This window comes from Bombina bombina, chromosome 7 (genome assembly GCF_027579735.1).
Source record: "Bombina bombina isolate aBomBom1 chromosome 7, aBomBom1.pri, whole genome shotgun sequence".
Lineage (NCBI taxonomy): Eukaryota > Metazoa > Chordata > Amphibia > Anura > Bombinatoridae > Bombina > Bombina bombina.
In genome coordinates this window covers 270008013-270023524 of record NC_069505.1, presented here as the reverse complement: position 1 = coordinate 270023524, position 15512 = coordinate 270008013, and the positions used below count along the sequence as shown (strand labels likewise).

The 15512-nt window shown below is 39.8% G+C and overlaps 1 protein-coding gene across 1 annotated transcript in view; it reads right to left on the bottom strand.

Annotated features, from left to right (window-relative positions):
- Nucleotides 1-15512, bottom strand: part of DCP1A (decapping mRNA 1A) — a 262738-nt gene that overhangs the window by 34273 nt on the left and 212953 nt on the right. The window contains exon 8 of the mRNA XM_053720746.1: nucleotides 3549-3614. Coding sequence (XP_053576721.1) covers nucleotides 3549-3614 — 66 coding nt within the window. The remainder of the gene's footprint in view (nucleotides 1-3548; nucleotides 3615-15512) is intronic.

Here is a 15512-nt window from a genome sequence, read left to right as displayed (position 1 = left end):
GGGGCTCAAAAATAAGTTAAATGTATACAGTATTTTCTTAGTGAAGTTCCATTCCCCAGAAATACCTCAATGTAAACATACATACATATCAGCCTGATACCAGTCGCTACTACTGCATTTAAGGCTGCACTTACATTATATGGGTATTAGCAATATTTTCTCAGTCAATTCCATTCCTTAGAAAATAATATACTGCAACATACCTCCTTGCAGGTGAACCCTGCCCGCTGTCCCCTGTTCTGAAGTTACCTCACTCCTCAGAATGGCCGAGAACAGCAGATGGATCTTAGTTACGACCGCTAAGATCATACATAAACTCAGGTAGATTCTTCTTCTAATGCTGCCTGAGAAAAAACAACACACTCCGGTGCTGTTTAAAATAACAAACTTTTGATTGAAGATATAAAAACGAATTTTAATAACCACAGTCCTCTCACACGTCCTATCTATTAGTTAGGTGCAAGAGAATGACTAGGTATGACGTAGAGGGGAGGAGCTATATGGCAGCTCTGCTTGGGTGATCCTCTTGCACTTCCTGTTAGGGAGGAGATATAATCCCATAAGTAATGGATGACCCGTGGACTGACTACACTTAACAGGAGAAACCTTATTTAAACGTTTAGATTTAGTATTAAGAGGACCAGAATCCTCTATTTCTAATGCAATTAAGACTTCTTTAAGTAAAGAACAAATAAATTCCATTTTGAATAAATATGAAGATTTATCAGCATCAACCTCTGAAACAGAATCCTCTGAACCAGAGGAATCATTATCAGAATCAGAATGATGATGTTCATTTAAAAATTCATCTGAAAAATTAGAAGTTTTAAAAGACCTTTTACGTTTACTAGAAGGAGGAATAACAGACATAGCCTTCTTAATGGATTTAGAAACAAAATCTCTTATGTTAACAGGAACACTCTGAGTATTAGATGTTGATGGAACAACAACAGGTAATGTAACATTACTAAAGGAAATATTATCTGCATTAACAAGTTTGTCATGACATTCATTACAAACAACAGCTGGAGGAACAGATACCACAAGTTTACAGCAAATACACTTAACTTTGGTAGATCCAGCATCAGGCAGTGATTTTCCAGAAGTATCTTCTGATTCAGGGTCAATCTGAGACATCTTGCAATATGTAATAGAAAAAACAACATATAAAGCAAAATTGATCAAATTCCTTAAATGACAGTTTCAGGAATGGGAAAAAATGCCAGTGAACAAGCTTCTAGCAACCAGAAGCAAATAAACAATGAGACTTAAATAATGTGGAGACAATAATGACGCCCATATTTTTTAGCGCCAAAAAAGACGCCCACATTATTTGGCGCCTAAATGCTTTTAGCGACAAAAATGACGCCACATCCAGTAACGCCGACACTTTTGGCGCAAAAAACGTCAAAAATGATGCAACTTCCGGTGACAAGTATGACGCCGGAAATAACAAAGAAATTTTTTTGCGCCAAAAAAGTCCGCGCCAAGAATGACGCAATAAAATGAAGCATTTTCAGCCCCCACAAGCCTAACAGCCCACGGGGAAAAAAGTCAAATTTTAAGGTAAGAAAAAAATGATCATTCAAATGCATTATCCCAATAATGAAACTGACTGTCTGAAATAAGGAATATTGAACATCCTGAATCAAGGCAAATAAATGTTTAAACACAAATATTTAGAACTTTATATAAAAGTGCCCAACCATAGCTTAGAGTGTCACAAAAATAAGACTTACTTACCCCAGGACACTCATCTACATGATGGTATATATAAGAGTATATCGTCGATCTGAAAAGGGAGGTAAGAGATGAATCTCTACGACCGATAACAGAGAACCTATGAAATAGACCCCGTAGAAGGAGATCATTGAATTCAAATAGGCAATACTCTCTTCACATCCCTCTGACATTCACTGCACGCTGAGAGGAAAACCGGGCTCCAACCTGCTGCAGAGCGCATATCAACGTAGAATCTAGCACAAACTTACTTCACCACCTCCACGGGAGGCAAAGTTTGTAAAACTGATTTGTGGGTGTGGTGAGGGGTGTATTTATAGGCATTTTGAGGTTTGGGAAACTTTGCCCCTCCTGGTAGGAATGTATATCCCATACGTCACTAGCTCATGGACTCTTGCTAATTACATGAAAGAAAAACCTCCTTTACAGCCCTCAAACACAGCAGGAGCAGTTGGATGACTCTTAAGGAAAAGAAACTGCACAAATGAGGCGCGAAAATAGGCCCCTCCCACCTCAATCAATGTTTTGAGACCTATTAGAAAAACACCTGAGTGTCTCTTAATTAACCATGTGGGTTAAAAACCCTAACAAAAGCAACAAAGACCCCTTCAGTCCCTTCAAAAAACGTTCTAATTGCATCATTTACTTGAACAAACAAAAAACTTTTTTGTTTGTTTTTTTAACAGTGTCACCAGTAACAAATGAGCCCTTCAAGCAAGCTGAAATTCCATTTAAAATAACAAACTTTTGCTTGAGAAATAAAAAAACTAACATTTTTGTCACCACACTCGCTCTGCACTTCCTAGTTACTTAGAGTAGGCAAAGAGAATGACTGGGGGGTGGAGCTAAGGGGGGAGCAATATAGGCAGCTCTGCTGTGGGTGCTCTCTTTGCCACTTCCTGTAAGTAAGGATGAATCCGTGGACTCGATACATCTTACAAGAGAAATATATATATGTGTATATATATATATATATTTTTATAAAAAAAATGTATTATTAAATTTATTCATTTCTCTTGGTACCCTACGTTTAAAAGCAGGTACGGTAGAGTGTGCACATGTGAATCCCACAAAAGTAAACAAGGATACAAGTAAACTGGAAACGTCTGTTTTTTAAATGGTATGCTCTATCTGAATCAATGTAAAAAAATGTGTGGGGTTTCATGTACCTTTAATGAATTCCTTAGTTCTTGGCTTATGAAACAAACTTTGAAAGGACATAACATTTAAAATTGAAATGCAGATGAATGCATAGAAGCATTTTAATGATTAACATTTGATAGGAAAAATGCTTCTAGTAAACGTTAGCACAGTTTCAATGATATCTTTTAAAGTGTACAAAGCATACGTACAGTACATACATTATGTGCACTCTTATTCAGACACTGCACCTGCTCAGAGAGCCAGAAGCGGCAAGTATTAAACAGCGATGACTCAAACTGAGCTGTCACCAACACAAGAAAAGCTACCTGAGCAGACTCGGTTTACATGTGGGTGCTCAGGGGCATATCGGCATATGCTCCATGCACTGTATAATTTATCATTGAACCTGTAGTAACTATAATTAGACACATTTTACTAATATATGTGTATTGCAAAACTGCTTGTAAGCAAAACATAAATGAAACTAATGTACATTTAAATTTTGAGTAATACGTTTTTAAAATAAATAATTGTGTTTGTATGTTTTGCTGATGCACTATAATTTATAAAGGCTATGCCTTGAAATCAGAAAACAATGAACTATGCTAGAACTCCTTTAGAACTAACATTGATTTTTTTTATATCATTACAAAGAAATTACTTACTTGAACCACCTTGGATAAACTCTTGGGCTGGTTATAAGCTTCAGTTTCTTTATTTTCGTGTACATTCTGCATAAAATCAAGGTGGAGTTAGGCTCTGTACCAGTACACACAAACATTAAACAAAGACGGCTATATTTTGCAGCTTTTAGCTGATTCACAAATATTTTGGCAGTAAAGAAATAAAACTGGGAGCCGAACCTTCTAAAAACCTCAGCTGTCGGAATACACTGACAAATACATTTACATTAGTATTCAAGTATGTCCATGGCTGAACACATGCGCAAACGGCCCAACCTCCAAAAATCAGCTGTTTAGATCTAAGCAAAGGGTAGAGAAATTCTATGGGCATTAGACTGCATTGCGCCTGCACGCAGAATACCGCGCATGCGCACACGGCACAACTCCTCACGATCAGCTAACATGGGAATTGGGGGGGAAAACATACAAGTTTTACAAATATAATAAAATATTTGAATCCCAAATTTTCAAATTATACAGTATAGGGTGGATTCTATTAAACAAATGTATGTACAGCGTCATGTGGTCCCACAAAATGTAATGGTTGTCTAGAACAACCATATAGACACTAGACAACAATTACATTTTGTGGGGCTACATGACGCTGTACATTAATTTGTTTAATAGAATCCGCCCTGTTGGGTTAAGAAGTATTTTATTTATTGTTGAGCAAATCTGCAATATATGTAGCAAACGTATTAGGGAACAATTGCTCTGGAATATCTGAAAGTGAAATGTAGGGAAGTGCTTTGTGACATTCGGCCCGATCTAAAGGGCGAAAAATGGTGGCCACAAGCTGTATTCTGCAATTTTCTGAGCCAGATTTCTTCTTGTGAAAGTGCATACTTTCGAATGTCACAAATGCACATCTCTAGTGAAATGTCTCTTTAAAACGGTTTCACAATTTACCAATTAGCAATACGGTGAGACTTCTGCACCCTCCTAGGACAGGTCATAATACAGACCTGTTTTACAGCTAGGAGGACACATTTATCTTAGGCAGAGTTGCTGAAATCTCACAGGAAGTGATAGTAAATTTATACAATTTGAGTGATCAAATTAAACGGTGCTTTATAAGTGCTATCTAGTAAATATGTCCTGTCTCACATCACAGTGCACTTCTACACGCAGTATTTCAAAGGTAAAATTCTAGTCACATGAAAATGAGTTTTGCAAATCAATTTAAATGTATATACTGTTTAAAAGGATATGGAAGTCAACATTAAAGTTCATGATTCAGACAAAAATGTTACATTTTCAAATATCTTTCAATTTACTTTTATTATCAAATTTACCTCATTTTATGACAGCAGTGTCTGTAACCATGTTCTACATGTAGGGAACGCTCTTGAGCCTACCACAGAATGCACTCATGAAAAGGAATTACGTTTCAACAAAGGATAACAAGCAAAAAACAAAATTTATGCTTTCCTGATAAATGTATTTCTTTCCGGATATGGTGAGTCCACAACGTCATCAATTACTAGTGGGAATATCTCTCCTGTCCAGCAGGAGGCGGCAAAGAGCACCACAGCAAAAACATAATTTATGCTTACCTGATAAATTTATTTCTCTTGTGATGTATCGAGTCCACGGATTCATCCTTACTTGTGGGATATTCTCCTCCCCTAAAGGAAGTAGCAAAGAGAGCACTAACAGCAGAGCTGCCTATATAGCTCGCCCCTTAGCTCCACCCCCCAGTCATTCGTCCGAAGGCTAGGAAGAAAAAGGAGAAACCATAGGGTGCAGTGGTGACTGAAAGTTTAAAAATAAAAATATATATGCCTGTCTTAAAAAACAGGGCGGGCCGTGGACTCTATACATCACAAGAGAAATAAATTTATCAGGTAAGCATAAATTATGTTTTCTCTTGTAAGATGTATCGAGTCCACGGATTCATCCTTACTTGTGGGATACCAATACCATAGCTTTAGGACACGGATGAAGGGAGGGACAAGACAGGGACCTTAAACGGAAGGCACCACTGCTTGTAGAACCTTTCTCCCAAAAATAGCCTCTGAAGAAGCAGAAGTATTGAATTTGTAAAATTTGGAAAAAAGTATGAAGCGAAGACCAAGTCGCCGCCTTACAAATCTGTTCAACAGAAGCCTCATTTTTAATAGCCCATGTGGAAGCCACAGCTCTAGTAGAATGAGCAGTAATCCTTTCAGGAGGCTGTCGTCCAGCAGTCTCATAGGCTAAACGGATGATGCTTTTCAGCCAAAAGGAAAGAGAGGTAGCCGTAGCCCTTTGACCTCTCCGCTTACCAGAATAAACAACAAACAAAGAAGATGTTTGACGGAAATCTTTAGTTGCTTGTAAGTAGAATTTTAAAGCACGAACCACATCAAGATTGTGTAACAGACGTTCCTTCTTAGATGAAGGATTAGGACACAAAGAAGGAACCACAATCTCTTGTTTGATATTCTTATTAGAAACAACCTTAGGAAGAAACCCAGGTTTGGTACATAAAACCACCTTATCTGCATGGAAAACAAGGTAAAGGGAATCACATTGTAAAGCAGATAGCTCAGAAACTCTTCGAGCCGAAGAGATAGTTACTAAAAACAAAACTTTCCAAGATAAAAGCTTAATATCTATGGAATGCATAGGTTCAAACGGAACCCCTTGAAGAACATTAAGAACTAAGTTTAGGCTCCATGGTGGAGCAACAGGTTTAAATACAGGCTTGATTCTGACCAAAGCTTGACTAAATGCTTGAACGTCTGGGACAACTGCCAGACGTTTGTGAAGTAGAATAGACAAAGCAGATATTTGACCTTTAAGAGAACTAGCAGATAATCCCTTCTCCAAACCTTCTTGGAGAAAAGACAGTATTCTAGGAATCCTAATCTTACTCCATGAGTAACCCTTGGATTCACACCAATAAAGATATTTGCGCCAAATCTTATGATAAATCTTCCTGGTGACAGGCTTTCTAGCCTGAATCAGGGTATCAATGACCGATTCAGAGAAACCACGCTTTGATAAAATCATGCGTTCAATCTCCAAGCAGTCAGATGCAGAGAAATTCGATTTGGATGCCTGAACGGGCATTGAATAAGAAGGTCCCGCCTCATTGGCAGAGTCCACGGTGGAACCGAGGACATGTCCACTAGGTTTGCATACCAAGTCCTGCGTGGCCACGCAGGAGCTATCAGAATTACCAAAGCTCTCTCCTGCTTGATTCTGGCAACCAGACTTGGAAGGAGAGGGAACGGTGGAAATACATAAGCCAGATTGAAGGACCAAGGCACTGCTAGAGCATCTATCAGTACCGCCTTGGGATCCCGGGACCTGGACCCGTAACAAGGAAGTTTGGCATTCTGACGAGACGCCATCAGATCAATTCTGGTGTGCCCCATAGCTGAATCAGCTGGGCGAATACCTCCGGATGGAGTTCCCACTCCCCCGGATGAAGAGTCTGACGACTTAGAAAATCCGCCTCCCAGTTCTCTACTCCTGGGATGTGGATTGCTGAGAAATGGCAAGAGGGATTCTTTGCCCACCGAATTATTTTGGTTAACTCCATCATCGCTAGAGAACTCCTTGTTCCTCCCTGATGATTGATATAAGCTACAGTCGTGATGTTGTCCGAGTGAAACCTGATGAATTTGGCTGCAACAAGCTGAGGCCACGCCTGAAGCGCATTGAAAATCGGTCTCAGTTCTAAAATGTTTATCGGGAGGAGAGCTTCCTCCCGAGACCATAAGCCCTGTGTTTTCAGGGAGTTCCAGACTGCACCCCAGCCTAACAGGCTGGCATCTGTCGTTACACTGAGCCACTCTGGCCTATGGAAGCACATTCCCTGAGACAGGTGGTCCTGAGACAACCACCAGAGAAGAGAATCTCTGGTCTCCTGGTCCAGATGCAGTTGAGGAGATAAGTCTGCATAATCCCCATTCCACTGTTTGAGCATGCATAGTTGCAGTGATCTGAGGTGTAGACGAGCAAAAGGAACTATGTCCATTGCCGCTACCATGAGTCCGATTACCTCCATACACTGAGCCACTGATGGCCGAGCAATGGTATGAAGAGCTCGACAAGTTGATAGGAGTTTCAACTTTCTGACCTCAGTCAGAAATATTTTCATTTCTACCGAGTCTATCAGAGTCCCTAGGAAAGAAACTCTTGTAAGAGGGAAGAGAGAACTCTTCTTTATGTTCACCTTCCACCCGTGAGATGTCAGAAAAGCCAACACGATTTCTGTGTGAGACTTGGCTAGCTGGAAAGTCGACGCCTGAATTAAGATGTCATCTAGATAAGGCGCCACTGCTATGCCCCGTGGTCGTAGAACCGCCAGAACGGACCCTAGCACTTTTGTGAAAATTCTGGGAGCCGTGGCCAACCCGATGGGAAGGGCCACAAACTGGTAATGCCTGTCCAGAAAGGCGAATCTGAGGAATTGATGATGATCTCTGTGAATAGAGATGTGTAGATATGCATCCTTTAAGTCCACGGTAGTCATATATTGACCCTCCTGGATCAGAGGTAGAATAGTCCGAATAGTCTCCATCTTGAATGATGGAACTATGAGGAACTTGTTTAGAATTTTGAGATCCAAGATTGGTCTGAAAGTTCCCTCTTTCTTGGGAACCACAAATAGGTTTGAATAAAACACTAGCCCCTGTTCCTCCTTTGGGACTGGCGAATCACCCCCATGGTATGTAGGTCTTCTACACAGCGTAAGAACGCCTCTCTCTTTGTCCGGTTTACAGACAATCGAGAAATGTGAAATCTCCCCCTTGGAAGGGAGCCCTTGAATTCCAGAAGATATCCCTGGGACACAATTTCTAAAGCCCAGGGATCCTGAACATCTCTCGCCCAAGCCTGAGCGAAGAAAGAGTCTGCCCCCTACTAGATCCGGTCCCGGATTGGGGGCTACCCCTTCATGCTGTCTTAGAGGCAGCTGCAGGCTTCTTGGCCTGTTTACCCTTGTTCCAAGCCTGATTAGGTCTCTAGACTGACTTGGATTGGGCAAAATTCCCCTCTTGCTTTGTAGCAGAGGAAGCTGAAGCGGGACCACTCATAAAGTTCCGAAAGGAACGAAAATTATTTTGTTTGGCCCTCATCTTATTTGATCTATCCTGAGGGAGGGCATGACCCTTCCCTCCAGTGATGTCTGAAATAATCTCCTTCAGTTTAGGCCCGAATAGGGTCTTACCTTTGAAAGGAATGTTCAAAAGTTTAGATTTAGATGACACATCAGCAGACCAGGACTTAAGCCATAACGCCCTGCGTGCTAAAATGGCAAAACCTGAATTCTTTGCCGCAAATTTAGCCAGTTGAAAAGCAGCATCTGTAATAAAAGAATTAGCCAACTTAAGTGCCTTAATTCTGTCCATAATTTCCTCTAATGGAGTCTCCATTTGAAGAGCCTCTTCTAGAGCCTCAAACCAGAAAGCAGATACAGTCGTTACAGGAACAATGCACACAATAGGTTGGAGAGAAAAACCTTGATGAACAAAAATTTTCTTCAGGAGACCCTCTAATTTTTTATCCATAGGATCTTTGAAAGCACAACTGTCCTCGATAGGTATAGTTGTACGCTTAGACAGAGTAGAAATAGCTCCCTCCACCTTAGGACCTGTCTGCCATGAGTCCCTTATGGTATCAGATATGGGAAACATTTTCTTAAAAACAGGAGGGGGAGTGAACGGAATACCTGGTCTATCCCACTCGTTAGCAATAATATTCACAATCCTCTTAGGGACTGGAAAAACATCAGTGTAAACAGGAACCTCTAAATATCTATCCATTTTACACAATTTCTCTGGGACCACTATAGGGTCACAATCATCTAGAGTTGCTAATACCTCCCTAAGCAATAAGCGGAGGTGTTCAAGCTTAAATTTAAAGGCCGTCATATCAGAATCTGTCTGAGGAAGCGTCTTTCCTGAATCAGAAATTTCTCCCTCAGATAACAAATCCCTCGCCCCTTCAGAGCATTGTGAGGGTATATCAGAAACGGCTACTAAAGCGTGAGACGGCTCAGCATTTTTCCTTAACCCAGAGCTGTCCTGCTTTCCTTGTAAACCAGGCAGTTTGGACAAAACCTCAGTGAGGGTTGTATTTATAACTGTGGCCATGTCTTGTAAAGTAAATGAATGCGACGCACTAGAGGTACTTGGCGTCACTTGTGCGGGCGTTACTGGTTGTGACACTTGGGGAGAGCTAGATGGCGAACCCTCATTTACTTCTGACTGAGAATCATCTATTGCTCTATTTTTAAGTGCTAATATATGTTCTTTATAATTTATAGACATATCAGTACATTTGGGACACATTCTAAGAGGGGGTTCCACAATGGCATCCAAACATATTGAACAAGGATTTTCCTTGGTATCAGACATGTTAAACAGGCTAGTAATGTAACAAGCAAGCTTGGAAAACACTGTAATCAAAGTAAATAACACTTAGAAATAAAACGGTACTGTGCCTTTAAGAGAAAAAAAGCTGCACAAGTTCTGCAAAACGGTGTAAAAAAGCAGTAAACTTAACAAAAATTTTACAGTATTATCTTACAGCCTTAGTAACTTTGCACAACTATGCAAATAAACAATTAACCCCTTAATGGCAAAACCGGATTGAAAAAACGTCAATACCGGTAAAAAAAAACTTTCAGCACCTTGCCACAGCTCTGCTGTGGCGCCTACCTGACCTTCAGAACGATTTGTGTGGAAAAAACCTCCTTTACAGCCCTCAAACACAGCAGGAGCAGTTGGATGACTCTTAAGGAAAAGAAACTGCGCAAATGAGGCGCGAAAATAGGCCCCTCCCACCTCACTCAATGTTTTGAGGCCTATTAGAAAAACACATGAGTGTCTCTTAATTAACCATGTGGGTTAAAAAAAAAACTAGCAAAAGCCACAAAGACCCCTTCAGTCCCTTCAAAAAAACGTTATAATTGGATCATTTACTTGAACAAACAAAAAACGTTTTTTTTTTAACAGTGTCACCAGTAACAAATGAGCCCTTCAAGCAAGCTGAAATTCCTATCCAAGTGTCTGAAATACAGCTTACCCTTTCCCCATGGGGATATTGCCAGCCCTTTCTAGAATAAACACAGTCTGTCTAGAAAAACATAGACTGAACATACCTCATATGCAGCTTAGCAGGCAAACCGTTCCCCCAATTGAAGTTTTCCTGTACTCTTCAGCCCTTGTGAGAACAGCAGTGGATCTTAGTTACAAAGTGCTAAGATCATAAACCTCCTTGCAGAAATCTTCATCTCTTTTTCTGCCAAAGAGTAAATAGTACACACCGGCACTATTTAAAATAAACTTTTGCATGAGAAATAAAAAGCTAACATTTTTGTCACCACACTCGCTCTGCACTTCCTAGTTACTTAGAGTAGGCAAATAGAATGACTGGGGGGTGGAGCTAAGGGGGGAGCTATATAGGCAGCTCTGCTGTGGGTGCTCTCTTTGCCACTTCCTGTAGGGGAGGAGAATATCCCACAAGTAAGGATGAATCCGTGGACTCGATGCATCTTACAAGAGAAAGCTGTTAAATATTACTCCCCTTTCCATAATCAACAGTCATTTGACCGAAGGGAAATGGAAAAAGGAATAACTCAAAAGTTGTAAAGGTAACATAGTAACATTGTAGATGAGGTTGAATAAAGACCGAAGTCCATCGAGTTCAACCTATACAAATCTAAAATATATACAAAAAGCTCCAGTTAAGCTTAAATAATCCCACTAAAAGGTGACCCATTTAAAACTAGCAATCATATCCATGAATTTTGTTTATAGACAGAAATGTATCCAAATAATTTTTAAATGTATCTAGGGTATTGGCATTCACTACCTCCTTTGGTAATGAGTTCCAAAATGTTATTGCTCTTACAGGGAAAAAACGTTTCCGTTGCAGGAGATTCAATCTCCTTTCCTCCAACCTTAAATTGTGACCTCTGGTCACAAACAATTTTCTTGGAATAAACAGAGCTTCTGCCATCTCTGTATATGGGCCTTGAATATATTTATATAAAGTAATCATGTCACCTCTTAAGCGCCTTTTTTCTTAAGAAAACAGACCCAGTTTGGCTAGCCTCTCCTCATAGGTTAAATTCTCCAATCCCCTTATTAGCTTTGTGGCCCTTCTCTTGACTTTTTCTAGTTCTGCAATATCTTTTTCTGCGATTGGTCCCCAGAACTGCACTCCATACTCAAGGTGAGGTCTTACCAGGGCTTTATATAGTGACAGAATTATGCTTTCCTCCCTTGAGTCAATGCCTCTTTTAATACATGCTAGTATCTTATTACCCTTTGAAGCTGCTGCCCTGCATTGTGCACCCATCTTTAGCTTGTTATCTATTACTACCCCCAAATCCCTTTCCTCCTGGGTTTGGCCAAGTCTTGTCCCATTTAAATAATACATTGCCTGCTTATTTTTACTTCCAAAATGTAGAACCTTGCATTTTCCCATATTAAATCTCATTTTCCATTTACCTGCCCATACTTCTAATTTTTGCAGGTCCTTTGTAACGAAACTTCATCCTGCTCTGACCTAATAACCTTACTTAACTTAGTATCATCTGCAAAAATAGAGATGTCACTATTTAATCCTAGCTCCAAGTCATTTATAAATATATTAAAAAGAATAGGGCCTAGCACTGATCCCTGGGGTACTCCACTGATTACCTTTGTCCAATCTGAGTATGATCCATTTACTACTACTCGTTGCTCCCTATCTTTTATCCAGTTATTTATCCACAAACTAACATTTTCAGCTATTCCCAGTCTCCTAATTTTGTGCATTAATCTCTCATGTGGCACTGTATCAAACGCCTTTGCAAAATCTAAGTATATCACATCAACTAATTCCCCTTTATATATATTTTTACTCACTTCCTCATAGAATCTAATTAGATTAGTTTGACATGATCTATTTCTCCTAAAACCATGTTGATTAGAACTCATAATCTTGTTTACACGAATATACTCATCAATGTAATCCCTTATAATCCCTTCAAATACCTTCCCCACTATTGATGTCAGACTAACTGGTCTATAGCTTCCTGGATCATCCCTACTTCCCTTTATGAAGAGTGGCACCACATCAGCTTTAAGCCAATCCTTGGGTACCATGCCTGAGGATAATGAGTCTTGAAAAATTAAGAGTAGAGGTTTGTCTATAACAGTGCTAAGTTCCCTTAACACCCTTGGGTGTATTCCATCTGGGCCTGGAGTTTTATTTACCTTAATATTATCCAATTTGTTCCTGATATCCTCTATACACTAAACCAATTAATGGTATGGGCTGGCATGTTCTATTTTGTTCCAAAGTATCATCCAATGGTTCCTCTCTTGTGTATACTGAAGAAAAAAAACTGGTTTAGTATCTCAGCCTTCTCCCTGTCACTGTTAATCATGCTACCCTCCCCGCATTTTAATGTACCTATATTGTCTTTCTTAGATTTTTTGCTATTTATGTACTTAAAGAACCTTTTAGGTTTAGATTTAGAATCCTTTGCAATTAATTTTTCATTTTCAATTTTGGCTAATTTGATTGCTTTTTTGCATGCTTTGTTACATTCCTTATAAATATGGAATTTTGAGGGGGGCAGAGCCTTCTCTCAAAGCGGCAAGACGTGTCTTAGTGAAGCTCTCTGAGATCAAGAAGACTTCTTTTAAGATTATTCATAGTAAACCTACTAAACATCACACTACTTTGACACTTTGAACTTCTATATTGCTGGAGTTTGGATTTCATAGGAAAGTGGATGATCTGACTATGTTTTGACCTATGTTCTTTGAGACAGCTGCGTGACGAACCTTCCCACAGGCCTAGAAGCCATTTTGCAAGCAATTGCGACTATGCTGTGAGATAATTATACACACTGAGCATAGTGGGACGCAGGTCTGGGGCTGCCGCACATTGACCCCCCCCATTGCCGGGGTTATGGTTTCCTATAGAAATAGGAATAATTTGCAAAACATGGAGATGCATATCTTACAAGTGCTTGAAGAGCTACTAACAACCCACCTAATTCGCATAGAGGAGGAGATACGCAGTACAATTCAACATGCCTATGGGTCAAAATCCGATATGGAACATACTGCTGAGGTCCTGCCGATATTAGCAGATCAGAGGCCACACTTACCATACATGCCGACAAAACCTGAACACCGGATCGCTCTGGCACACATGTATGGAGCAGACACCCCTGCGGTGAGTCTGCCGAGATCCGGATTCATTCTAGAGGCTCCTGCTACAGATGTGACTAAGAGAGCCTTCACTGACCCAATAGATATTAATCTAGATCCCCTACCTGAAGAGTTCAGCTGCCATGGGGCTGAATTGACGGAGAGCTCACAAAGCGACGCTAGACGCCCCTACAGTGAGAGGGGCGGTAGAACTAAGCCTAACAATTACACTTCTCAACAGTACCTTGATGCGTTAGATGAAATGATCACTCACGTACCCACTGCTGAGATTCACAGTTCTTGGATTCCACATCCAACCTTGGCTGCATTTCTACTCCCGGACAGGCTGCAGCTACATGATGGGTCTTGCCAGAAGGTGTTGAGAATGTCAGTTTGGTCCGTCTATAGCGGCTACCCACCCCAGAAGGATAATTATATGATCACAACTGAGCCTCAGAAATCTGGAGTGGGTTAAGGCGTTTTACATGCAGCAAGTCCCTGTTGATATGCAACTCTCACCGTTCCCTGAGATTTATTGTACTTTGTTTTTATTGTGGGACTTAGAAGTGAGTTTATTAGCACCAGTATTCATGGTTCAATCTGTGTAAATGTAATTTGTGAGCCTGTTTTATATCTGTGATGTACACAATTACTTGTTCAGTTTATCCCGCAGCTGTATTCAGATATACTGAAAAGGCAGTTAGTCATTCATTATTTACTATTGCAGCTTAGTTAGTTTGGAGCTCCTCTTTCACATATATGCCAACACTCCTATCTAGCTCTTAGCAAAATTACAATCTTGTTGAATATACTGGTCAATCTAAAGGATGACCCACTGAACCCCTACAGATTAAAAAAGTTGGGAGTTAAGGGCCCTAGCTACCCAATCCTATTACACTACTTGCCTTCTTCATTAGGAGACACATGGGCGATCGCTAATCATTAATCTGAATAGAGTATTACAAGGAGCTGTAGACCTTCAACCTCCTACGTTTATTACACCCAATTTGGTCCATTGTTATATCTACTTTTATCATCTTTTATTTACCCAGAGGAACATCTTAGGCATGTCTTTCATCCTGTTTATATGTAAATTAGTGCATAGGCTTAAACGTTAATGGCAGAATGTGTAAAAATGATGTTGGGATTTCAGTTCAGTAACTATTTATCTATATCCACTTTTATCATAGTTTGAGGCCTTAGAATATCTATGATTAGAGTTCTGGTGGACCCTTAGCATACAGTTATAAGATGTCACGTAATTGCAGAGCTTCTCCACTAGAGGGGAGTGAGGGGTACATATAAATAGATCAAGGGCAACATTTATGACCTCACTTACATTAAAGAAGTTTCAAGATCCCAGAAATATTCCTCCATGAATATATAGAGTAGTTTTAACTTACTTAACATGTATTCCAGATCAATTAGCAGTTCAAAGGCCCAAAAGTGGCCATTTCAGAATTTAATATTCCTCTATTATACATAATAAGCATTTTGGAGCCCAAGAGTGGCTTCTAGCTCTATAAGAGGATTCTACATTATACTCAAAAAAGAAAAAAAAGAGGTTTCCAATGTGTGTATATATATATATATATATATATATACACACTATTATACATGCTGAATATGGCGCTTTCATTTATAGTTGATATGGTTAAAGTGAATGTAAACTCAACAGTGTCGCTTATTGCCATATTATCACTCGCAACAATTTAGGTGGACCTTAATTCATCATTTTTTTGTGTGTATTTGCTAATCCAAAATATATACCTTTTTATTTCATGTTTGGAGCCGA